General features: G+C 49.5%; 1 protein-coding gene across 3 annotated transcripts in view; it reads right to left on the reverse strand.

Moving 5' to 3' along the window:
• Positions 1-27,920, reverse strand: part of LOC129386103 (uncharacterized) — a 91,161-nt gene that overhangs the window by 54,943 nt on the left and 8,298 nt on the right. For all 3 annotated transcript variants that reach the window (XM_055073365.1, XM_055073364.1, XM_055073363.1), the window contains exons 2-3: positions 17,747-17,814; positions 8,544-8,644 (exon numbers count right to left, since the gene is read on the reverse strand). In XM_055073365.1, the coding sequence (XP_054929340.1) occupies positions 8,544-8,644; positions 17,747-17,814 (169 nt within the window). The remainder of the gene's footprint in view (positions 1-8,543; positions 8,645-17,746; positions 17,815-27,920) is intronic.

Raw genomic sequence — 27,920 nt, forward strand, 5'->3', positions numbered from 1 at the left:
TTGTACTAAGCAGGGCTCTCGTGCGGCGATGGGATATCAAAAGTGCTTCGGTGGTGCTCGCATGAGGCGAGAATTTGTTGCACAGTGCAACTAACAATTATACAAATAACGTCAACTTATGTACATTCGGTGGCAGCGGCGGAACGCGCTGGACGCAACGGTCTTACCTTGCTCTTCTGTTTTCTCAGACCGGAATCGACCAATTCACCGCAGACCGGAGTCTTTGAATCGCGCGCCACCGGTTATCTGTGAACGAGTGTGCTGCCACAACGGGGAAAAGCCGCGGCATATCGTTCGGCGGGGGTGTGTCCCTACATTCGGTGGCAGGGGCGGAACGCGCTGGACGCAACGGTCTTACCTTGCTCTTCTGTTTTCTCAGGTTGGTGACTACCTATCTGCCGTTTCTTTCCGCGTTCTGCCGCTGCCATCAACGGGTATATCATTGTGCTACGGTTGAACAGTGTTTGTCGCGAAGTGTCCGTGTATCCCGAAGTGTCCGGCGATGTCTCGTTGTTATTCTTGCCGCAAGGTACTGCACGATATTGACTCTGTTCTAACTTGTGGTCAATGCGAGTTTTCTTTTCATTGCGGTGAATGCTCAGGAGTAAGCGAAAAGACGCTGAAGGGTAAACGTGAGCAGTACAGGAAGAGTTGGAAATGTGAGGCATGCAGGGCTGGCGGAGGCAAAAGTGGCACCAGCACGCCGGCGCCAAGGACATACTCGGACATTCTTACAAAACTCGCAGAAATGGACCGTAAGCTCAGTTCACTCCTCGTGATTCCAAACAAAATGACAGAAATCGAGTAGTCGATGCTAATGCTATCTGATCAATTTGACAAAATTCAAAATCGACAAGATATCCAAGAGAAGGAAATCCATGAAGTGAAACGTAAGGTAGAAAAGTTTGAGCGTAGTGGCGCTTCAGAACAACTCTGTCGACTTGAGTCTGACCTTGAAGCACTTGAGTGGCACAGTAGAAGACTAAACATTGAAATACATGGGGTTGCGGAAACCGAGGGGGAGAATCTACTTGAGAAGGTCAATAACCTATGTGCACAACTGGAAATGCAACCCATCACAGCCCAAGATATAGTCGCTGTTCACAGATTGCCGGCCAAGACAGGGAAAGCGCGTGGGATCATCTTGCGCTTCGTGCGCCAGAAGACTAGAGACGCTTGGATTGCCAAGCGAAAGCTTTTGCGAGAAAAGAGAAACAGCGTTTTTATTAATGAAAACCTAACCTCACGAACCAGAAAGCTTCTTGCTGCGGCTAAAGAATGGGCGAAGAATGCGGACTATCAGTTTGTTTGGCATTCAAATGACAAGGTGCTGATGCGCAAATCGAGTGGTGAACCAGCGACGTTAGTGAAAGACGGGAATGAACTCCGGGCCATCAGCACCTGAGTCTTCGTTTTTGGTGTTACTGATCTAATTCCAATGGAGCAGCTCGGTCTTATCGATAAACAAAAATGGTTTTCTTCATTTGCTGCAGTTAAAGGCGTGAGCTGTCTACATATGAATGTACAATCTGCTTGTAACAAACTTGGTGAACTAGAAACCTTTTTCGATGACATAAATGACCTGTGTGATGTCATTATGTTATGTGAAACCTGGTACTCAAATGATGTTAATATTCTTCGACTACCGCAAAAGCAAACACTTTGCTTGAACAGAACAACTCGACGCGGCAGTGGTGTCTCTCTGCTGGTGAAAAATTCCGTACCTTTTGACATACTGGAAGACTTTACAACAATAACGAACAATGTCGAGTCATTGTGCATTCAAGCTGATGGTGTTATATTTAGTGTGTGCTATCGTCCACCAGACGGTATCGTGCAGGAGTTCCTCACTTTTGTAGATCATCTGTTGGCGTATGCATGCGAAAACAAGCAAAAAGTGATCCTTGGCGGCGATTATAACATTGACATGAGTGCATGTAGTGCTAGACAGCATGACTTATTAAATATAATCTTGTCGAACGGTTGTATAAATGTTATAGAATCGAGTACTAGAATCACAATGTCCTCGGAGAGTACGTTAGATCTATTTATTACAAATTATGAGCCTTCATATGTGAAAAGCGCTGTTTTAAGCAGCCCAATTGGTGATCATAATCCAATATGCATTTTTATCGAGCGCCAATTAAAAAAGGTTAACAAAAATATAACTAGGATATTTCAGAACATCAATGAGCGTACAATGGCAGCGTTTCAAAGAGAATTACAACGAGTAAGTTGGGAGGACGTACTTGAGGAATATAATGCAGAAAGAGCCTACAATATCTTCATTGAAAAATTCTTAGTTGTGTATAAGAAACACTTCACCGTCAAACAATATAAACCCAAGTCGTGCAGAAAACCATGGATAACAAGAGAGATATTAAAGAAAATAAGAAAACGCCAAAAGTTGTACGCCAGATTCATTAAAACTCGTGAAATTGCTGCTGATCTTAAAGAATTTAAAACTTACAGGAACAGTCTAAACAAGGAAATAAGGAAAACCAGAGATAACTATTATCTACAATCTTTTTTATTGTGTGATGGAAACTCAGAAAAACTGTGGAGGAACCTTGATAATATATTAGAGCGGAAACAACGCGCAGAACCTATCGAAAAAATTAGCCTAGAAGGTCGTTTACTGTCCGAAACAGACATGGCGAATGCCTTTAACGAATACTTCCTGAACAGAGAAACACAAGCGCATACACGCCCGAAAACCACTCTCTCCCTACCCGGAAACTCAAACACAATCTTTTTCCATCCAACTAATGTTGGCGAGGTCTGCTCTGTATTTATGGCAATGAAAAACTCTAAAAGTTGTGATTCAGACGGCCTGCAGATAAAACCCATAAAATATGTCATACACGATATAGCCCCTATTCTAGTTCATATCTATAATACCTCTATTGCCGAAGGCATCTTTCCGTCAAAAATGAAGGTTGCTAAAGTCATTCCAATATATAAGAAGGCAGACAGGCTCAATATCCAAAACTATCGCCCCATATCAATTTTACCGCACTTTTCTAAGGGACTTGAAAAAATAATATTGATCCAGTTAACATCCTTCTGTGAAAAATATCGCGTTGTAACGAGGGCTCAGTATGGCTTTCAAAAAAACAAGTCAACACAGTTAGCACTACTACACCAGAAAGACCATATACTGCAAAATTTTGAAAGGAAGCAACTGACAATAGGCATATTTATAGACTTTACTCAGGCCTTCGATCATATTAACCGTAACCTATTATTAACAAAGCTTGATACGTACGGTATCAGGGGCCTCCCACTGCAGTTAATTAAGTCATATTTAGAAAAAAGACGGCAATATGTGCACATAAATAACTTTAAATCGTTTTCTGGAGAAATAAAAACAGGAGTCCCACAAGGAAGCATTCTTGGACCGCTGCTTTTTAACTTATATATAAACGATATTGTTCTGATCTATCCCAAGGCAAAATTTATCATATATGCAGACGATACTAGTGTGTTTATTTCATCGGCATCCTATACTAGTTTGATAAACAGCGCAAACGAGTTTCTCCAGAACATATCCTCATGGTCTATAGAAAATTATCTAAAATTAAATTCAAATAAGACCAAAGCCGTAATCTTTTATGCGAAAGGCACAAAGATTCCACAAAGCCACACTTTAGAGATGAACAATGGGAGCATAGAAATAGTAAATGAAATTAAAGTGTTAGGTACATACTTCTCTAGTACGCTAAACTGGGATCGACAATTAGACTGTGTAGTACAAAAGCTTAGCCGTATCACAGGAATGCTAAATAAGAATAGATATCGTCTACCAACATCCGTAAAAATATTAATTTATCACTCACTATTTGCATCACACATTAATTATACACACCTTGTGTGGGGCACAACTACTTAAACTAACCTCAGGAAAATACACTTACTACAGAAAAAGATCGTACGTATCATTGCAAACGTGCCATATCACAGTCACAGTGAGCACCTCTTTAAACAATACAACATACCTACAATCTACTCTCTATACAACCGCTCTCTCCTTCGTATATGGCACTCAAACTTAAACTCTGAAAACAGCGTATTTAATGAAATTGCTTGTCTGCAAAGAAATACAGCTACCTATATCACCCGTCACGGAGAATATTGGTCTATACCCCCCTCAAGAACCAACTATGGTTTCTAAATGACGAAAAATAAATTACCCAGACTGCTTAATTCATTACATGACGCTGGCATTGACATCATTAACATAACACGTTCAGAACTGTCGTTACTTATCAGAACCTTCTCCTAAATAATGAATCAAGCGTAATTTCTTTTTCACTTGTATTCACATGTGTGTCTTGTTAAATGTGTGTAATGACATAATTTTTGCTTGTCCTTTTCTTTCTCTTAATTATTCCAATATTAATCGACCATCGTATCTCTTCACCTTTAATTATGCATCGTCAAGTGTACGCGATTTTCACTTTTATTCACGTATTGCCAAGTGTATGTAATGTGGTGGTTCGTACTATCTGCATTGCTTTTATTTGCCCTTATCTCATTTCTTTGTTCCTTTTTTGTTTGTTCCGTTATAGGAAATTCTCTTGAATTGATCGATGATATGTAATGTTCTTTGCGTACGGTTGATTGCGCTACTCACTGCCACCATGTAACACGGGGGCTAAGGGCACCTCAAGCTGCCTCATTGCAGCTTTTATCTTAGCCCCCGTCATTGTATTTTAGCAATGGAAACAAATAAAGAAAGAAAGCCCTGAAAGTAAATTTGGTAAAGACAAATCAAAGTGAATTAACGGTCGTAATTAGTACCCATGTAGTCGAAAATTAACCACACGACACCACGCTTCTGTGAAGGATGCACCGCCGTTGATATAAGCATGCTGAGGCAAAGCCGCCGTACGGCACACTTTTGGGAAATGGAGGGAGTTCGATTGTCCTAAGCAGGGCTCTCGTGCGGAGATGGGATATCAAAAGTGCTTCGGTGGTGCTCGCATGAAGCGAGAATTTGTCGCACAGTGCAACTAACAATTATACAAATAACGTCAACTTATGTAAGTAAATTTGGTAAAGACAAATCGAAGTGAATTAACGGTCGTAATTAGTACCCATGTAGTCGAAAATTAACCACACGACACCACGCTTCTGTGAAGGATGCACCGCCGTTGATATAAGCATGCTGAGGCAAAGCCGCAGTACGGCACACTTTTGGGAAATGGAGGGAGTTCGCTTGTACTAAGCAGAGAGAGCGAGAATATGATAAATGAATGGGGGTAGGCAGGTTAACCGGCTCTCGCGCGGCGATGGGATATCAAAAGTGCTTCGGTGGTGCTCGCATGAAGCGAGAATTTGTCGCACAGTGCAATTACCAATTATACAATTAACGTTATTTATGTAAGTTAGGTAAAGACAAAACAAAGTGGATTGACGGGCGTAATTAGTACCCATGTAGTCGAAAATTAACCACACGACACCACGCTTCTGTAAAGGATGCACCGCCGTTGATATAAGCATGCTGGGGCAAAGCCGCAGTACGGCACACTTTGGGGAAATGGAGGGAGTTCGCTTGTACTGAGCAGAGAGAGCGAGAATATGATAAATGAATGGAGGTAGGGAGGTTAACCGGCTCTCGCACGGCGATGGTATATCAAAAGTGCTGCGGCGGTCCTCGCATGAAGCGAGAATTTGTCGCACAGTGCAATTACCAATTATACAATTAACGTTATTTATGTAAGTAAGTTAGGTAAAGACAAAACGAAGTGGATTGACGGGCGTAATTAGTACCCATGTAGTCGAAAATTAACCACACGACACCACGCTTCTGTAAAGGATGCACCGCCGTTGATATAAGCATGCTGGGGCAAAGCCGCAGTACGGCACACTTTGGGGAAATGGAGGGAGTTCGCTTGTACTGAGCAGAGAGAGCGAGAATATGATAAATGAATGGAGGTAGGGAGGTTAACCGGCTCTCGCACGGCGATGGTATATCAAAAGTGCTGCGGCGGTCCTCGCATGAAGCGAGAATTTGTCGCACAGTGCAATTACCAATTATACAATTAACGTTATTTATGTAAGTAAGTTAGGTAAAGACAAAACGAAGTGGATTGACGGGCGTAATTAGTACCCATGTAGTCGAAAATTAACCACACGACACCACGCTTCTGTAAAGGATGCACCGCCGTTGATATAAGCATGCTGAGGCAAAGCCGCAGTACGGCACACTTTTGGGAAATGGAGGGAGTTCGCTTGTACTAAGCAGAGAGAGCGAGAATATGATAAATGAATGGAGGTAGGGAGGTTAACCGGCTCTCGCACGGCGATGGTATATCAAAAGTGCTGCGGCGGTCCTCGCATGAAGCGAGAATTTGTCGCACAGTGCAATTACCAATTATACAATTAACGTTATTTATGTAAGTAAGTTAGGTAAAGACAAAACGAAGTGGATTGACGGGCGTAATTAGTACCCATGTAGTCGAAAATTAACCACACGACACCACGCTTCTGTAAAGGATGCACCGCCGTTGATATAAGCATGCTGAGGCAAAGCCGCCGTACGGCACACTTTTGGGAAATGGAGGGAATTCGCTTGTACTAAGCAGGGCTCTCGCGCGGCGATGGGATATCAAAAGTGCTTCGGCGGTGCTCGCATGAAGCGAGAATTTGTCGCACAGTGCAATTACCAATTATACAATTAACGTTAATTTATGTAAGTAAATTAGGTAAAGGTAAAGGTAAGTAAATTAACGGGTGTAATTTTTGTCCAAAACTTACTGCAACGCCTGCGCTGTATCCGAGATATTTTGGTCAAGAATAGAAGCCGTCAACCAAGTGCCGATGCTAAATAAGACAAGGTCTATGGGATTGCGCGTGGAATACAGTACCAATAAGACACGAAATGAGTGAATAATGAACGTGAGATAGAGAGAGAGGGAGAGAGAGAATAGCGCTACAGGCGACGGGATATCGCGTCCACTCGTCGCCCACAAGTCGAACTTCACGCGAGTGACGACTTTGAGCGTCGTCTTCTCCGTGTTGCCGGTATGATGTGAGGAAATACCGAAACTAGGGTGACGCATGATATAATAATTTAAGATATTTTGCTGTACAGCGCAGCATAAGATATTTCTTCAGGTCTTGTAGCAGGTTCTTTACTTTTTCACGTATCAAAATTTGTCCATTGCTCGTTCCGTGCGACAACCTGTAGTACTCGACTGATGTTCATCGTTTTCCAGCTTGGCGCGATTCGCTAGTCGCTCATGACTTCCGGACGGCGAGTGAGGAATTATAGATTTGCAAAACCGAGCGATCGAGCGACAAGAGCTCTGTTCGCGTGACGACCCGTCTCGTCGCTCGTCACTGTCGCGCACAAAATCGCTCACATGGTGTTTGTGCTTAATCAGTGAATCATTTAAATCACCATGGACGTTGACTTCGTCTTATTTAGTGTAGACACTTGGTTGACTTTTTTTTTTTTAATCTGGGACGATTTTTACAGAATAACTACTTCATATGTTATAAATTGTGGGCGCGAACTTGCGTCAAATGACATATCGTTTGTCTGTGCTCATAGTCTGTGGCATGCTATGTTTTGGTAGCGGGAGCAGCTGATGCGCTGTGGCCGCTAGTCGCAGAAACATGTCACACCGCTCGTTTTTTGTAAATAGGTTCAGATCTTCGTACGACTTTCATGTAATAAATATGTCGGGTGTTGTGATCTTAAAAGAATTAGATTTAATTTTGCAACAAATAACATGATGCGTACCTATAGCTCTCTTCACATGGGACGCACTAGGGAGCTTGCATGCGGCTTCATGTAGGACACAATGTTTTTGGTCGCAGGTACGAGCAGCAAGAGGAGCTTTTCTAGCCTTCGTATAGTTGCAAGCTATGCATGAAACGGAGTATAGTTCTAACGCAATCTTGCCATCGCTGTAGACTGCCGTCTTCTTTCTTTCTTTCTTTCTCTTTCTTTACGTTAAACCATGGCCTCCGAGATCGGGAGTGCATGGTTAAGCATTTATTTTTAACTTGAGAACAACAGTTAAAAAAAATCATGGGGTTTTATGTGCCAAAAGCACTTTCTGATTATGAGGCACGCCGTAGTGGAGTACTCCGGAAATTTCGACCACCTGGGGTTCCTTTAACGTGCACCTAAATCCAAGTACACGGGTGTTTTCGCATTTCGCCCCCATCAAAATGCGGCCGCCGTAGCCGGGATTCGATCGCGCGACCTCGTGCTCAGCAGCCTAACACCGTAGCCACTGAGCGACCACGGCGGGTGAACACAACAGTTATCTTCAAGTATCTTGCAAGTAACGAAATACGATTTTCGTGTAGTTTGTACTTCGTTATCAAGTGCTTCTCTGAGTGGTTAGTACTTTGTGGAGATATTTATTCGGAAAAGGTGTCGCTCACACAGGCCTATTTGTTGATGCATACATACAGTTCACCTCGGTTATATTTTGCTCTGCTGCCTTTAAAGTGATTGCCAAGCGTGGCGTGCTACCAGATGGGGACAAAAGCGACGCGAGAGGCCCTCGGCGTGCACGTGCCTGGCGACCTCCTGAAGTAGAACAGTATGACGGCTGTGGCGATGGTGAAGGCCACGAAGGCGCTGGTTGTACACAGGAACGTCTTCCATGGGGACTCGTGGCTGCGGTGGAATGTCGATTCGTTGGACTCTTTTTCCGTTCAGCTCAATCATATTCTCGAAAGCACAAAAGAGACAGTACAATATGCATTCAGTCACGGGCGTTATACCGAGTGTTTCATTGAAGGCATGAACAGTACAGCTCCTGCGTACACTAACACCTCGCTATAATGAAGTTGAAGTGGGAGCAACATTTATGTCCATTACTTCATTACCTCGCGGCCGACATTAGTCTCGCGTGGGGGCGTGGTGTTATCGCGTGGGTAAGCCGGTGCAAAATCCCGCTGCGCACCTCCGAAGGATTGCGAACTGTAGCTGTCGTTGTGTTTGCCAGCGGGATGACTATATTTTCTTAATGCACGTCTAGGTCGATATTGCGATTGGCCTCCACCACACGCAATGATGGCGACATCTGGTGCCATGTGCTCCAATGCGGCTATGGCCGCGCGATGTTGCACGGATAGGGCAGGTGGCGAGGAGGATTTCCTGTTGTTGCTGTATAAACTCTACACGTTGTGCTCTGTCAGCGCAACGGCCAACTGCGGCATAGCAGTCGTGACGCTAGGTTCGCAGCCGCCCATCCACTTTGGATGCAGAGATCAGTCACATGAAGCGAAAAGATAATGAAGCCAAGGAAAGCGTAATGTAATGATTGGTCGTTTTAATTCAAGTGTAGAAATGATCAGGGAAATGAAAGTGGACGAAAAAACAACTTGCCGCTGGTGGGAGCCGATCTGGCACCCTCCGAGTGAGGTATACGGCGGCGGCTACTTCCACGTCCACATTGGATATTTTTTTTTTATGTACGCTTACAAGATTTTACCTTGATGATGATGATTTTATTGGCATGTCCCCTTTGAAACGGGACGGTGACATGAATTCACCTAGCCTTCATTAAAGATCATAATTCCCGATTTCTCTGTGCTGACTTAAAAGATAGATTTGTCGCCGCGTTGCCACATATAGCCGCAAATCTCTGTAAATCTCCTGCATTTTCTCTAGCAACACTAGATCGTCCGTATACATCAGCCCAGGAATCTTCTGTTGCATTCTCTTGCACCTGTTTCCCATTAAGCATGTAGCATAAATCAAATCCTAATTCACAGTTTTCCAGTGGTCTTTCTATGCCTAAAGCACAAAGTGTGAACAAAGACATAACACGCGAACGTAGAGCGTGAACCTTGCGAGTGTTAGCCAGCGGCACTCGTGGCTATGGCGGTGGATGTGAAACATCCTTTTGACTGATGGCGTCACACGCTGCGTGAGCTTTAGGAGCAGACGGCTGACCAATTTAAACGCTCGTATGCTGGCAGGTTTGATGCCTGAAGGCATCAAACCTGCCCGAGTCGAGACCCTCGCTATGCTACGAACGAGTAGAAAAAAGAAAATGGGGATTGTTTTGTATATTTGTATTACACTCCGTGGAAAGATCAGGGCTTGAAGCCCTTAAAGGGGAGGGGGGGGGGGGTGGAATCCTCGCAGGGTGCTGCCAGAGTACTCTCTACTCTGGCAACGTTAAGTAAACACGTCTTGCTTCCAACAAGTTAATCGTCTCTTTCTTGCACACAGACACATGCGCGTACACACACACACACACACACACACACACACACACACACACACACACACACACACACACACACACACACATATATATATATATATATATATATATATATATATATATATATCTGCATGCACTCTGAAGACGTTTTCTGTTGTCATTGTTCACCGACGCCCCCTTTACTGAATGCTCCCCTTGGGGCATGTAAGGTACTTTTAAATAAATAAATAAATAAATAAATAAACTTGGTGTCGAAAGTGACAGTGATATTACGGACACAGAAAAGTATAAAAAGAAGGAAACGCATAAGCGCTGTGAAGACTGTAAAATGACACTCCTTTTGATATTGAGTTTGATGTGTGCCCTACTGACAGTCGGTTTCAGTGACAGTGACCTGACAGTCAGTTTCGTCACAACTCTCACAGGTCATAGAAGTTGTGTTTGGATGTTCACTTTTTGTTTACTTTATTGGCCCTGAAAAAAATTAACCCATCTTGAAGCAATGTTGTGAAGCCAACTTTCTGTATAAATAAACAAATTTTTATTGGTGTTGCAAACAAGTATATCATTCTGAGAATATTTCGAACACTTATTTACAGTGCCGATTCAATAAAGCACTTACAAGAAAGTGGCATTTTGGAAAATTTTTTTTAAATAACTCGGAATGTAAAGGGTTAAAGATATGTGAACTATGTGAAAGTTAAAGATATTGCTAGGAACAGCCGCCACAGTGAGGCTGCACTGAGGAGGAAGAAGACGACGTGGGCCCGCTTGACATACCGTCGCCTTTTTGGCATTCCGTTAGCTTCCCTTCCCTGTAAATAAATTGTATATAGTATTGGGCTCCAGCTACACGTAACATTAATTTGGTGGAGGTGGACGTTCCCCGTACCCGTCATGGAGCTTCGCAGCGGTCGCAACGGCGACAGTGCAACTTCGGCTCCTGCTGGCGGCACTTCATCTACGCAACAGTCTCCACCTGCAGCCCCGACCTACGTCGCCGTTTCCCCCCTCGAGATCCTGGTGTTTTCAACGGAGTCGGCAGTCCTGATGTTGACGACTGGCTCCGCTTATACGAACGTGTCAGCACCAGTCACAGGTGGGATCCGACTATTACGCTTGCGAACGTTCTCTTTTCAAACTCGACGGAGCTCCACTTGCATGGTCCCAGACTCACGAGGAGGAGATCTCGAGCTGGGATCTCTTCAAAGAGAAGCTCTGCGACCTTTTATGCGAAGCATACTAGCCGCACAACCACGCTCTTCCTTGCTGCGCCGCGCGCGGCCGCGTAGCTACCATATGACGTCATAACAGCTGCAAAAGCGGAGGCTCAACTTGTGCGCTCGCTTGCGGCCGCGTAGCTACATAGCCGGGTCTCAGCTCGTGCGCTCGCCTGCGGTCGCACAGATGCTACTGCGGCCTAACTCCTCCCGCTAGGGCACTGACGTCACAACAGCTGCAAGCCGGGCTCAACTCTTGCAAGATGGGCTAGGTGGGAATCGAACCAGGGTCTCGGGAGTGTGAGACGGAGACGCTACCACTGAGCCACGAGTACGATGCTTCAAAGCGGTACAAAAGCGCCTCTAGTGAATGCAGTGTTGCCTTAGAAACGAGCTGTTTCTAAGGCTCAGGCGTGCGTCGCTTGCTCAGGCACACATTTCGTTGCCGCGCCGAACGCTGCGTTGCTCGACGCTCACCGCGTCCAATGCGGGGCGCGTAGTCGCTGCGCCGTAGCCCATTGTCTCCCTTGGCGGGTCTACGGGAACGCTGTCGCGTTCCACTCTTGAAGGCGAAGCGGAGTAACGCATGAGTTGTTTCTTCGTCTAGCCGAACCAAATATAGCCAAGCAACAGCAGTTCACCAGGCTAAACAGTGGTTCAACAACTAAAATAAAGGCTAGTATGCTTCGCATCCTGGGCTTAACCTTAGCTAAGCCACAGCCATTTTTTTGGCAATCCGTTTGGTCGCCAAGTCAATGCCATGAAAGCCTTGCCACACGTGTATAGACGTCGACCGAGTCCTACGTGTCGTACATTCTCGACGTCTTGGCCCTTTGTGCCAAGGCTGACCCGACCATGTCTGAGGACGATAAGGTTAATCAAGTCCTCAAAGGCATTGCTGACGACGCCTTCAATTTACTGGTGTTTACGAACGTCACCAGCATCGATGCGATCCTCAAGTAGTGCCGCCGTATTGAGCATGCTAAAAGCCGCCGGGTATCCCAGCACATCACGAGACTTCCCAACACAGCTGCTACGTCATCCTGTGACGACCTCTTCCACCAGCCGTCGCAATGTGACAACTTGACCCGCATCATTCGTCGTGAGGTCGAAGCGGCACAACCGGCGGCCCCTTCATTCCCGTCACCTGATCATTCTCCGGTGACAATCTCCTTGATCCAGGCCGTCGTCCGTCAAGAAGTGTCCAACGTCGGCCTGCAATCCATTCGTTCCATACGCTCGGAAGCTCTTTCTCCTCGCACGTCCCCACCGCACGTCCCCTTCTTACTCCTCTTACGGACAGCGCAACCCCTCCGAATGGCGAACAGTGGACGACAGGCCGATCTGTTTTAATTGCCGACGCATTGGACATGTCGCTCGCCACTGCCGCAGCCGCTGGACTTCTCCGATGCGCTATTCTCCTGATTACCACCCTCGCCCCTCTAGCGCGTCCTTTTCCTTCGCCCCTTCTATGCCCGTTCCATCATCTGACCCTGCGACACCTCTGACACGACCCCGCTACTCCCGCTCGCCTTCTCCTCCCGTCGTCAATCTCGTTCGCCCCCGTCACGCCGTGCTCCTTCTCCGACCTACTCGCCGCACCCCCGACCGGAAAACTAGACAGTGCAGCTTCTGGAGGTGGAGCTGCAAAGACGACATTGGCACGAAATCCTCGCTTCACCTTACCCACGAACACGAATCTTTTGGACGTTCTCGTCGACAATGTTCCTGTGTGCGCGTTGATTGACACCGGGGCGCACGTGTCCATTATGAGTGCTGCTCTTCGCCGTCGGCTCAAGAAAGTTCTGACGCCTGCCCCGAACCGAGTTGTACAAGTCGCCGACGGAGGGACTGTCGCTATTGTTGGCATGTGTTCTGCCCGACTCACCATTGCTGAGAGACACACCGTCGTTCTCTTCACCGTCATCGAGCATTGCCCTCACGAACTCATTCTCGGTCTGGATTTTCTTGCCAATTATTCTGCCCTCATTGAATGTTCGGACGGCTCACTTCGCCTTGACTTGCCTCTTCTTGCCGACCCTGTGGAGCCGCTTCCAAGCCATCTGACCTGCATGGATTTTATTCGCCTACCGCCTCACTCTGTGACACACGTCGACTTGTCCTTACCAGCTGTACCTGACGGTAATTACGTGGTCACACCAATTCCGGCAGTTATACTTCCACATGGTGTTACCGTGCCGCACACTGTGCTGACAATTACTGGCAACCGCACCTGCCTTCCCCTTGTCAATTTCGCGCTAACCGCGCAAATTCTGCCTCAGGGGATTTCATTGGCTATAATTAGCGCTTTGCAGGATGATGAGATCGAGCCATTCACAGTGGAAGATCGTCACAGCTCAGCCCATACCGTGACGTCATCGCACGGTACTGACGTCGACATTGAGAAGATGGTTTCCTCTGACCTTACACCTGTTCAAGCTGAAGCCCTTTGCCGCGTTCTTGACGGCTATCGCGACATTTTTGACTTTGACAATCGACCCTTAGGTCAAACGTCCGTCGTGACCCATCGCATAAATACTGGCGATGCGAACCCTATTCACCGACGTCCATATCGTGTTTCTGTGTCCGAACGAGCTGTTATCCAACAGGAAGTCAAAAAGATGCTTGCAAAGGACATTATCGAGCCTTCCTGTAGTCCCTGGGCTTCTCCCGTCGTACATGTCAAAAAGAAGGATGGAACGTGGCGTTCTTGTGTAGATTATCGCCACCTGAACAAATCACAAAAAAGGACGTATACCCTTTGCCACGTATTGATGACGCTCTAGACTGCTTGTACGGTGCCACCTATTTTTCTTCTATCGACTTACGGTGCGGCTACTGGCAGATATCCGTCGACGACATGGACCGAGAGAATACTGCATTTATTACCCCTGACGGCCTTTATCAATTCAAGGTGATGCCTTTCGGTCTCTGTAACGCGCCCGCCACCTTCGAACGAATGACGGACTCTTTGCTTCAGGGGTTCAAATGGTCCACCTGTTTGTGCTATCTGGACGACGTCATCGTTTATTCGCCCACATTTGACACGCATCTAGACCGTCTTTCAGCGATTCTTGACGTGTTTCGCCGCGACGGTCTCCAGTTGAACTCGTCAAAATGTCACTTCGCTCGCCGCCAAATCACCGTCCTTGGACACCTCGTGGACGCCAGAGGCGTGCGACCTGATCCGGACAAAATTCGCGCCGTTACGAACTTTCCTGCTCCGAAGTCTACCAAAGACGTTCGTAGTTTCGTAGGGCTGTGCTCATATTTCCGACGCTTTGTGAAGAACTTTGCGACTATAGCACGTCCCCTTACCGACCTCTTGAAGAAAGACGCCCCATTCTTTTGGGGACCTGACCATGCCGCATCTTTTTCGCAGCTCACTACTCTCCTTACCACGCTTCAATTCTGGCCCACTTTGACCCGTCTGCCTCAACGGAAGTTCGAACTGATGCCAGTGGTCACGGCATAGGAGCAGTGTTAGCACAACGCCAGCGTGGACATGACCGCGTTATAGCCTATGCCAGCCGACTTCTATCACCCGCTGAGCGCAATTATTCAATCACAGAGCGCGAGTGCCTCGCTCTTGTGTGGGCTGTTGCGAAGTTTAGTCCATACTTGTACGGACGCCCCTTCTGTTTCATCACTGATCACCACGCGCTTTGCTGGCTATCCTCACTCAAGGACCCCACGGGACGACTCGCTCGCTGGGCATTACGCCTGCAAGAATATACCTTCTCCGTGGTATATAAGACGGGACGCTTGCACCAGGATGCCGATTGTTTGTCCCGCTACCCCGTCGACGAACCGGCTGATGCGGACGCCATCGCCTGCGTTTTCTCTGTCTCCCAGTTGCTTGAAATAGGCAACGAGCAACGCCGCGATCCTTCATTACAAGCCCTCATCGACCATCTGGAGTCAACGCCTGGCCACGCCTCTCCCCGGATGTTTCTCCTTAAGGAGGGGACATTATACCGCCGCAATCTCGATCCACACGGCCTTGACCTTCTGCTCGTAATTCCATCACACCTGCGTTCGACTGTCCTCCAACAACTTCACGACGCTCCCTTGGCTGGACACCTGGGCGTCTCCCGCACATACGACCGTGTGCGCCGTCGATTCTTTTGGCCGGGTCTCACCCGCTCCGCGCGGCGCTACGTTGCCGCTTGTGAGCCCTGTCAACGCCGGAAGAAGCCCTCCACACCTCCAGCTGGATGTCTCCAGCCGATCGACATCCCACCGGAACCCTTTTTCCGTGTTGGTCTAGACCTGCTTGGACCGTTTCCTCTCTCGGGCTCCAGAAATAAATGGGTCGCCGTCGCTACTGATTGTGCGACGCGGTACGCAATCACCAGAGCCCTTCCGACAAGTTGTGCTACTGACGTTGCTGACTTTCTGCTCTATGACATCATTTTAGTGCGTGGTGCTCCACGCCAATTACTCACTGACCGTGGCAGCATCTTTCTGTCGGCAGTCGTCGAGGACATCCTCCGCTCCTGCTCGACAAAGCACAAGTTCAGCACGTCCTACCACCCACAGACCAACGGCCTCACGGAGCGCCTCAACCGGACCATCACCGTCATGCTTTCAAAGTACGTTGCGACCGACCACCACGACTGGGATCTTCACTTACCATATGTGACGTTCGCGTATAATTCATCGCGTCACGACACCACCGGCTATTCACCATTCTAGCTCCTCTATGGCCGAGAACCCGCGTTGCCCTTGGACACTTTGTTGCCCTCGGCCACATGTTCAACCACTGAATACGCCCGCGACGCGATCGCACACGCCGACCACGCGCGCCAGCTCGCCCGCACCCGTCTCGAGGCCTCGCAGGAGCATCAGAGACGCCTCTATGTTTGCCACCATCGCGACGTGCACTTTACTCCGGGTTCTCTGGTGCTTCTCTGGTCACCCATTCGACGTGTGGGCCTTTCAGAAAAGCTGCTGTCGCGCTACACTGGCCCATACCGTGTGGTGCGACAAGTGACCGGTGTCACGTATGAAGTCATCCCCGCCGACCTGTCAGCGTCATCATCGGCTGCAAGTGACATCGTTCACGTGGCGAGACTGAAGCGATACCAGACACCTTTCACCGCGGATGTGTAGATTAAGCACCGGGACGGTGCTTCTACCGCCGGGGGTGATGCTACGGAACAGCCGCCACAGTGAGGCTGCACTGAGGAGGAAGAAGACGATGTGGGCCTGCTTGATATAGCGTCGCCATTTTGGCCTTCCGTTAGCTTCCCTTCCCTGTAAATAAATTGTATATAGTATTGGGCTCCAGCTACACGTAACAATATGTGAAGCAAATTAGTCTAGCTGCAACACAACACATAGTTGCCTTGCTTCATTGGCAACCTCAGGCACTAAAATAATATATTTTATGGTTTCACACTTACTTACCTATAAATGTACACAATATGCACGCGTCTTTGGTATAACACAGCACTCATAATACAAAAGAAAACGAATGAAACTTAACCGGTAACCTAAAGAAAAAAAGATGAACTTTCACTAATTCACGAGCGCGTAGCTTCACGCTCAAGTGTCTCGTGAAACAGTATGCTGAGCCAAGAATCTTAGTTGAACAAGGGTGGTGACTGTCACATGCAGTGATTCGGGAAAATGCATGCGGCTATACAATATCTGCTTTAATGTTTTTACTCATGCCACATCGACCGATTAATCGCGTTTGATTAATCGAAAAATTTGAGAGTAAGAATTGCCCCGCACAAGGCCCTACTGGTAATAAAATCACCTCCAGCGCTTGTCGAATGGGTGCCGCAGTGCTACAGTTCACCTGCCTATGGAAGGGGAGCCCCTTCTTAAAATATAGAGGAGGGACCAGGCCTCCCACAGGCACACCCCTTAATTATTTTAAACACTGATTAGACGATATGAAAGAATAACACGATGGTACAGCGCGCCTTATTCGTACCTTCGTTTGTGTCGTTTCTTGCAAATGTTTTCCCGTGTAACATGCAGTGCAAGAAGACTGTGAATGTGCACCGACTAGTGCCATTTGTCATTTGCTATAAGTGTTGGCTGGACTAGAGAGAGCGTTCAAAACGACTCACAGAGTGCGCCCTTCCCTTGGTGCAGCTTGGCGCGCGTCCAGCCGACACATCCTGTAGGTAACAGACAAGGAAGGTACGGTGCGTTTTCGTGCCTTCGCCTGTGTCGTTCCTTGTCTGGATGCGCGCCAAGCTGCCCCGAGGGAGCGGCCACGAGTGTCACTAGCGAACGCTGAATAAGCCCGCTCTTGAACTGAGCTACAAGCACTTAATTCACGCAGAAGGACGCGTTGCTTACTTGGCCGCATTGTTGGCGAGGACGACTTGCTGGTTGTTGATGCCACTGAACTCGTTGTTGCGTAGCACCTGCACAATTAAATGACACCACGAATGTGGGTGGCCAAGAGGGAAAGCAAGAGGGCGTCAGAGGACAGGTGAAACCATGCATATCTTCAGTAATACAAGAAAGTTAAGAATATCGACAGCCTCCGTTTAAACAAGAACCGCATTTACGATAGAGTTTTCCGATTTACACAAACATGGCACAACGTCCGAAACTGCTTGTTTTTTTTAATTCTTCATTACGTCTCGAGCAGTGCTCCTGTAAACAGTCGCCAGAAATTCGACACAGCAACTTATTAGACGTGTTGAGGGTCCGCCACGGTTACAGGAGGTTACGGGTTCCACTACCGCTGCCTCTGGTTACACACACACACACACACACACACACACACACACACACACACACACACACACACACACACACACACACACACACACACACACACACACACACACACACACACACACACACACACACACACACACACACACACACACACACACACACACACACACACACACACACACACACACGCACGCACACACACACAGACACACACACACGCACGCACACACGCACTGTAGGATTTTAGAAGGACGTCGGGATGAAAAACTTGGAAGGTTTATTTACATTATTTACAGTGAGAGTCAATTAACAGTCTTAGAGTCATTACGGGCTGGCAGCAACTCGGACGCTGCGGCCCGTCGCAAGAAGTTCGAGAGAGATGAATCAAGGGAATGCTCTAGGAATGCTCCTCTGCTGCTCCCGGTCTGCGTCTTTTAAGCCCTTCGGTGTCGATAAGACACGTAACGTTCGGCCAATAGGAGAGCCCGCTCACGTGACGCCATTTTCGGCCAATCGGCGAGCCCGCTCGGGTGTCGTCATTTTCGGCCAATGGTAGGCGCCCGTGCGATGGAGTCACACCCGGCGAAGAGAGTCGTTCCTTGGTTCCCCTGCGGTCTTGCCTTGCTGACTTGCAGTGCGCCGTCACCATAGAGGGTAGGGGGCGACGCCGACAGGTTGTCACGGCGCATTACAGCCGTCTTGCTTCGGGACCCACTTTACCCGCCACAGTGCCAGGCTCTCGCTTTACTTTCGGGAAGAGCCAAGCAGTGGATAGCTCCACCGGCTGCACACGAAGTGGGGTCTGCCAACTTGTTTGCACGTGTCGTGCCTCAGGAATGTGGCATCCGTGTTTCTTCGCTCCTCAATTAGCTGTGGTGCGATTCAATGTGGTCTGGTGAACTCGAAGTAGGCTCAGGAAACGGCCCCGTATCTAACAGCTCGTCCTCGCCCCGGAAGTTCGGAATGGCCGGTGAACTCAATTCGCTGGCCATGAGGAACGCTAAAAGAACTGCAGGGTACTGGTGTCGAGCCTCGTTTGACGAACTTCGGGATCCTGGGCCCTGGAGAACATACGTCAAACAAACAAAACAACACAGCGCTGCACCACGTGTAAGCACAGGCTCTTCACCCCTGACTCGCCAGGCTATTACTGAGTCAAAATGAACCCTGATCTTTTATTTCCCCAATTTTGACAAAGCAGTTCCAACTACCCTTCCAAACCGCTATCCATATCTCCCCGAATGCCGACAAGACCAGAGTGTCATTGTTGTAGCAAAACAATGGGTCGTTGCCGTTGCAAACAAACAATGAAAACAGCCGAACATAACTTAAGTGGCCTAACTACACGAACAGCATGTTTCCAACCTATCGCAGTGGCGTACTTATCGCACGTATTGGTGCCACTGAACAGTCTGGTCAACTTCACAAGTACGTAATCACAAGCGCTCTAGCTTTGTGGTCACTATTCAGAACGCGTACTTGCGTCGTAGGCAAACTTTTCATTACGCCTACTCACGTGTGTTTCTCTAGTCCATACAGGACACGTACCTTAAACGAGCAACTTAATTTGCGTAACTTACGCACTCCGCAAAACCCTTAAAAAAAATATGCGTCCGCCAATAACTCGTTCCACGCACGCTCACTAAACAAGTCAGAATACGGCTGCCCTCAACACACACGAGCAACCGAGTCAAAAATATGCTTCCGTCCGTCCACACAGGACACGCGCCAATGGAACTAAGAACGCTTCTCAGTGCACATCATGCACTCACTGAAAACTACGCGGTTAACCTTAGAAAATAAAAAAACGCTTATAAAGAAAAAGAAGGTTAACTAAAACACACGCGCGTTACGATAGGCCTCTCGCCGATAACCTTGACCCTCAGGTTACTCACACACAAAAAAAGAAATTCTATCTACTTATTAATGAACACCTCGCGATACTACATGTTTACTAAAAAACGCGTCTTTCAAATCTCGAGCTTCTCGAACAAAACACAAACAAAGCTCATACCTTACATATTGAAAGAAACTTAAATCGCGAAAATTATCCGATGCTCAAAAAATAAAACAAAACAGAATGTTTTACTTCTACGGAAGCTCTGTTTGCCTCCCGTTCCAAACGTTTTCGACTGACTCACTTGTGAACCGTACTCGAGGTGGTCGCGGTCCGAAAGCTACCCTGGATACCGAGGAACATCAAAAGGGCTGACTCACCATCAGCTCCCCCAAGACGTTACAGTCCCGTGCCAATTTGCGTCCTGGCGCCCCGCTTTCAACACGAACTCGATTGACCGCGTCGCTACTCCCCACCTGGTCTCGTCTTGCCACCTTGCGCTTCTTCTTACTACACGCTGAGTTTTGAAAAGAACGACGGAACAACGAGGAATTTAACTGCCCCGTGCCCTTTGTCCGCGTCCGTGCAGAACATGCTTCGCGGTCTCTTTTTGACCTGTGGCTCGAACGTTTAGGATGCGTCAACATCGTTAGTTACGACCGCACCTTTCTTTTCTCCGCGCCCTGCCTTTTCGCGCCTGTCGCCGTCTTTGGCGGCGCTACATTAGTCACCGCATTCCGATCTTTAGCGCGCTTCTTTCTGCGGCGCTTTTTCTGTGAATTCTCTTTCACGTCGCTCTCTCGCGCCTCGTGCTGGTCGTTACACATTTCGTCGGCCCGGATCGGTCTCTTACCCGCACAGTCTGATTGATTTACATTTAAATCAACACTCTCTCTGCCTCGACTGGCGGACAGCTCAACCGACTCTTGAACAATGCAGCAGGCTTTACTCGAGTTATGCAACTCGCACTCTTGCGAACTGCCCTCTACTGCATTGCCCAGCTCACGCTGTGCATCGGCACACAGCCCGTCGGTACCGATCGCTGTCTCACGCGCACAGTCCGAATGATTAATAACTGAATCATCCTTCTCTAGGCTATCTAGATTGTCGGAGAGCTGCACCGATCCCTGAACAATGCAGTTGTCTTCTCTTGAGCTACGTAGCTCGCAATCCTGAGAACTACCCTCAACTGCATCGTCCAGCTGGCGCTTCACTTCGGCACGCAGATCTGACCTGACATGGGTGCTCGCGTCTGTCGGGTCAGCAGTACTCTGTACTTCGCTAACATTACAAGCGACGCACACGCGCGGTAACTGTGCCAATTTGTTCGCAGCTGGCCTAGCTGTCTCTACAGTCCTCTGTTGGCACAGCATCTCGTCGCTTTCACTACGGCCTTTAACGGCCTCTGTTGCCACTAAGGCATCGTTAGCAGCTAGCCTTTTCCCTTCACCTATGAATGTGCAGCCAATCTCACAGGCACTACTCGTCGGCTTTTGGCGAAAATGCGCTAGATACTTCCTCATTCTTTTGCTTTGCACTACCTACAGAATTTTCAGACAGCCGTTGTCTCTGTGCCTTTAACTGCTGAAAATATTGTATCTGTTTTTCCAATCCTGCTATCTCTTTCTCGTCCTTTTGCTTACGTTCGTGATAATCACGTTCACGTTCATTCTCGCGTTCTTGACGCTTACACTCACTCTTACGTTCACGACGCTCCCGCTCACGTTCCCGACGCTCACGCTCCCGTGGTTCTTGTATTAGCTCCCAAGCAAGCTCAATGCTTTTATCATCGTTGCCACTATCTTGAATCGCCTTTATGATAGCTGGCGTTTTCATCTGTTCGTCCGCCTCAACTCCCAAATCGTCGCACACCAATATAAAGCCCCTCCATACACGTTTCCGCCGACCAAGAAAGCGGCGGTGGCGCGTGGATGCAGCGGCTTTAACCAACAAGTCTAAGCTCGTCAACCTTCTAAGATCCATGGCAGCTGCCCCGACTGGTGGTTAGAACTGTTTTCCTTAATTAATTTGTGCAAACACACAATGCAACAAATTCCCGATTCCCAGAACTATCAAAATGAACACACAACATTTGAGTCTGGCGAATCAAAAGGAAAAAAACCACGCACTCACTTACGGTTGCAGCACCCTGCCATCTGGTTCATTGGTCTTCTTCGCTACTCCCAGTTTCTTAGGACCTCTTTCGACGAAGGCTCTCTCTGCTTCGCTCTTCCCGGTTCCTCGCGACTCCTTTGGACGAAGGCTCTTTTTCGCTGTTCCGGGGTTCCTCTGGATTTCTCTCGACGAAGGTTGATCCGTAGCGCTGCCACCAGCTGTTGCATTGGGGGCGATCCCACCGCTGCCACCAGTTGTAGGAGTTGAGGAGGACGTCGGGATGAAAAACTTGGGAGGTTTATTTACATTATTTACAGAGAGAGTCAATTAACAGTCTTAGAGTCATTACGGGCCGGCAGCAACTCGGACGCTGCGGCCCGTCGCAAGAAGTTCGAGAGAGATGAATCAAGGGAATGCTCTAGGAATGCTCCTCTGCTGCTCCCGGTCTGCGTCTTTTAAGCCCTTCGGTGTCGATAAGACACGTAACGTTCGGCCAATGGGAGAGCCCGCTCAGGTGACGCCATTTTCGGCCAATCGGCGAGCCCGCTCGGGTGTCGTCATTTTCGGCCAATGGTAGGCGCCCGTGCGATGGAGTCACACCCGGCGAAGAGAGTCGCTCCTTGGTCCCCCTGCGGTCTTGCCTTGCTGACTTGCAGTGCGCCGTCACCATAGAGGGTAGGGGGCGACGCCGACAGGTTGTCACGGCGCATTACAGCCGTCTTGCTTCGTGACCCACTTTACCCGCCACAGTGCCAGGCTCTCGCTTTACTTTCGGGAAGAGCCAAGCAGTGAATAGCTCCACCGGCTGCACACGAAGTGGGGTCTGCCAACTTGTTTGCACGTGTCGTGCCTCAGGAATGTGGCATCCGTGTTTCTTCGCTCCTCAATTAGCTGTGGTGCGATTCGATGTGGTCTGGTGAACTCGAAGTAGGCTCAGGAAACGGCCCCGTATCTAACAGCACACACACACACACACATTTGTATGTTATTGCGACAGCAACTATATGGACACTCCAAGCGCATTTCTGCCGTCGCCGTCACCGTCGCCCTCAGGTTCCGTATGAGTGAAAGCATGTGAGCCGGTGAGCAGGCGAACGCGGTTCAATCTCGCGTGCGCGAGCGAGGAACGCGGCCCGGATGCGTGCCCTCTCCTGTGGCGCGCGAGGCAGGGAGGTCAGGAGAGGGAGGAGGGGCGTTCTTCTCTGGCGGCTTCTCTGTGGCTAGGGTGCATCGACGTCCACCTCGCCCGCAGCTCCGTACAGAGTGGAGACATAGAGAAAGAAATGGTGGAGACAACCACCGCGTCTACTGCGGCATTGGCCACGCGAATCGCAGACGCCGTAGCAGACGCCTTTGGCGAACGCCTTAAGGACGCGTTTCCGGCGCTCGTGTGTTTTGAAACCGGTCTGCGACGTGGCCAACGGGAGCGCCCCCGCGAGCCTCATCTTCAGAGCGATCTGGGATGTTTGCAGACTGCGCGTAGTGCCGGTAGCATCGTATGCGCTGTGCTTTCGGCGTTTCGTTCGCGTTGAAGCGACAGATGCACGGAGGTCAATTGGCTCGCGGTTGCTGCCGCGATTCCTAACTCCACAATTTTCACAGCGAGTTTACGTGCTCATCGAGCGAGATCTATTCATGTTTACCTGTGTACGCGTGACACCGTGCATAGACAACGACATGAACATAGAGGAGAACAAACAACACACAGAGCGCTGTGCGCACACACACTAGCGTTTCCGCTGAGCAGCCTTTCGCATGCCACACTGAGCACGCTTGTCGGCGCATGAGACAACGACATGAACATGGAGGAGAACGAACAACATACAGAGCGTTCCCACTGAGCAGCCTTGCGCATGCCACACCGAGCACGGTTCTCGGCGCATGGGACAACATGAACATAGGGAAGAACAAGCTACACACGGAGCGCTGTGCGCACACATAGTAGCGTTCCCGCTGAGCAGCCTTGCGCATGCCACACCAAGTACGATTGTCGGCGCATGAGAACAACATGAACATAGAGGAGAACAAACAACACACAGAGCATTCCCGCTGAGCAGCATTGCGCATGCCACACCGAGCATGGTTCTCGGCGCATGGGACAACATGAACATAGGGGAGAACAAGCTACACACGGAGCGCTGTGCGCACACATAGTAGCGTTCCCGCTGAGCAGCCTTGCGCATGCCACACCAAGTACGATTGTCGGCGCATGAGAAGGACATGAACATAGAGGAGAACAAACAACACACAGAGTGTTCCCGCTGAGCAGCATTGCGCATGCCACACCGAGCATGGTTCTCGGCGCATGGGACAACATGAACATAGGGAAGAACAAGCTACACACGGAGCGCTGTGCGCACACATAGTAGCGTTCCCGCTGAGCAGCCTTGCGCATGCCACACCAAGTACGATTGTCGGCGCATGAGAACGACATGAACATAGAGGAGAACAAACAACACACAGAGCGTTCCCACTGAGCAGCATTGCGCATGCCACACCGAGCATGGTTCTCGGCGCATGGGACAACACGAACATAGGGGAGAACAAGCTACACACGGAGCGTTTGGCGCGCACACGCACTAACGTTACCGCCGAGCAGCTTTGTGCATGCCACACCGAGCACGATTGTCGGCGCATGAGACAACGACATGAACATAGAGAAGTACAAACAACACACAGAGCGTTCACGCTGAGCAGCATTGCGCATGCCACACCGAGCACGGTTCTCGGCGCATGGGACAACATAAACATAGGGGAGAACAAGCCACACACGAAGCGTTTAGCGCGCACACGCACTAACGTTACCGCCGAGCAGCCTTGTGCATGCCACACCGAGCACGACTGTCGGCTCATGAGACAACGACATGAACATAGAGGAGAACAAACAACACACAGAGCGTTCACGCTGAGCAGCATTGCGCATGCCACACCGAGCACGGTTCTCGGCGCATGGGACAACATAAACATAGGGGAGAACAAGCTACACACGGAGCGTTGTGCGCGCACACGCACTAACGTTACCGCCGAGCAGCCTTGTGCATGCCACACCGAGCACGATTGTCGGCGCATGAGACAACGACATGAACATAGAGGAGAACAAACAACACACAGAGCGTTCACGCTGAGCAGCATTGCGCATGCCACACCGAGCACGACTGTCGGCTCATGAGACAACGACATGAACATAGAGGAGAACAAACAACACACAGAGCGTTCACGCTGAGCAGCATTGCGCATGCCACACCGAGCACGGTTCTCGGCGCATGGGACAACATAAACATAGGGGAGAACAAGCTACACACGGAGCGTTGTGCGCGCACACGCACTAACGTTACCGCCGAGCAGCCTTGTGCATGCCACACCGAGCACGATTGTCGGCGCATGAGACAACGACATGAACATAGAGGAGAACAAACAACACACAGAGCGTTCACGCTGAGCAGCATTGCGCATGCCACACCGAGCACGGTTCTCGGCGCATGGGACAACATGAACATAGGGAAGAACAAGCTACACACGGAGCGCTGTGCGCACACATAGTAGCGTTCCCGCTGAGCAGCCTTGCGCATGCCACACCAAGTACGATTGTCGGCGCATGAGAACGACATGAACATAGAGGAGAACAAACAACACACAGAGTGTTCCCGCTGAGCAGCATTGCGCATGCCACACCGAGCATGGTTCTCGGCGCATGGGACAACATGAACATAGGGAAGAACAAGCTACACACGGAGCGCTGTGCGCACACATAGTAGCGTTCCCGCTGAGCAGCCTTGCGCATGCCACACCAAGTACGATTGTCGGCGCATGAGAACGACATGAACATAGAGGAGAACAAACAACACACAGAGTGTTCCCGCTGAGCAGCATTGCGCATGCCACACCGAGCATGGTTCTCGGCGCATGGGACAACATGAACATAGGGAAGAACAAGCTACACACGGAGCGCTGTGCGCACACATAGTAGCGTTCCCGCTGAGCAGCCTTGCGCATGCCACACCAAGTACGATTGTCGGCGCATGAGAACGACATGAACATAGAGGAGAACAAACAACACACAGAGCGTTCCCGCTGAGCAGCATTGCGCATGCCACACCGAGCATGGTTCTCGGCGCATGGGACAACATGAACATAGGGGAGAACAAGCTACACACGGAGCGCTGTGCGCACACATAGTAGCGTTCCCGCTGAGCAGCCTTGCGCATGCCACACCAAGTACGATTGTCGGCGCATGAGAACGACATGAACATAGAGGAGAACAAACAACACACAGAGCGTTCCCACTGAGCAGCATTGCGCATGCCACACCGAGCATGGTTCTCGGCGCATGGGACAACATGAACATAGGGAAGAACAAGCTACACACGGAGCGCTGTGCGCACACATAGTAGCGTTCCCGCTGAGCAGCCTTGCGCATGCCACACCAAGTACGATTGTCGGCGCATGAGAACGACATGAACATGGAGGAGAACGAACAACATACAGAGCGTTCCCACTGAGCAGCATTGCGCATGCCACACCGAGCATGGTTCTCGGCGCATGGGACAACATGAACATAGGGAAGAACAAGCTACACACGGAGCGCTGTGCGCACACATAGTAGCGTTCCCGCTGAGCAGCCTTGCGCATGCCACACCAAGTACGATTGTCGGCGCATGAGAACGACATGAACATAGAGGAGAACAAACAACACACAGAGTGTTCCCGCTGAGCAGCATTGCGCATGCCACACCGAGCATGGTTCTCGGCGCATGGGACAACATGAACATAGGGAAGAACAAGCTACACACGGAGCGCTGTGCGCACACATAGTAGCGTTCCCGCTGAGCAGCCTTGCGCATGCCACACCAAGTACGATTGTCGGCGCATGAGAACGACATGAACATAGAGGAGAACAAACAACACACAGAGCGTTCCCACTGAGCAGCATTGCGCATGCCACACCGAGCATGGTTCTCGGCGCATGGGACAACACGAACATAGGGGAGAACAAGCTACACACGGAGCGTTGTGCGCGCACACGCACTAACGTTACCGCCGAGCAGCCTTGTGCATGCCACACCGAGCACGATTGTCGGCGCATGAGACAACGACATGAACATAGAGAAGTACAAACAACACACAGAGCGTTCACGCTGAGCAGCATTGCGCATGCCACACCGAGCACGGTTCTCGGCGCATGGGACAACATAAACATAGGGGAGAACAAGCCACACACGAAGCGTTTAGCGCGCACACGCACTAACGTTACCGCCGAGCAGCCTTGTGCATGCCACACCGAGCACGACTGTCGGCGCATGAGACAACGACATGAACATAGAGGAGAACAAACAACACACAGAGCGTTCACGCTGAGCAGCATTGCGCATGCCACACCGAGCACGGTTCTCGGCGCATGGGACAACATAAACATAGGGGAGAACAAGCCACACACGAAGCGTTTAGCGCGCACACGCACTAACGTTACCGCCGAGCAGCCTTGTGCATGCCACACCGAGCACGACTGTCGGCGCATGAGACAACGACATGAACATAGAGGAGAACAAACAACACACAGAGCGTTCACGCTGAGCAGCATTGCGCATGCCACACCGAGCACGGTTCTCGGCGCATGGGACAACATAAACATAGGGGAGAACAAGCCACACACGAAGCGTTTAGCGCGCACACGCACTAACGTTACCGCCGAGCAGCCTTGTGCATGCCACACCGAGCACGACTGTCGGCGCATGAGACAACGACATGAACATAGAGGAGAACAAACAACACACAGAGCGTTCACGCTGAGCAGCATTGCGCATGCCACACCGAGCACGGTTCTCGGCGCATGGG

This window comes from Dermacentor andersoni, chromosome 4 (genome assembly GCF_023375885.2).
Source record: "Dermacentor andersoni chromosome 4, qqDerAnde1_hic_scaffold, whole genome shotgun sequence".
Lineage (NCBI taxonomy): Eukaryota > Metazoa > Arthropoda > Arachnida > Ixodida > Ixodidae > Dermacentor > Dermacentor andersoni.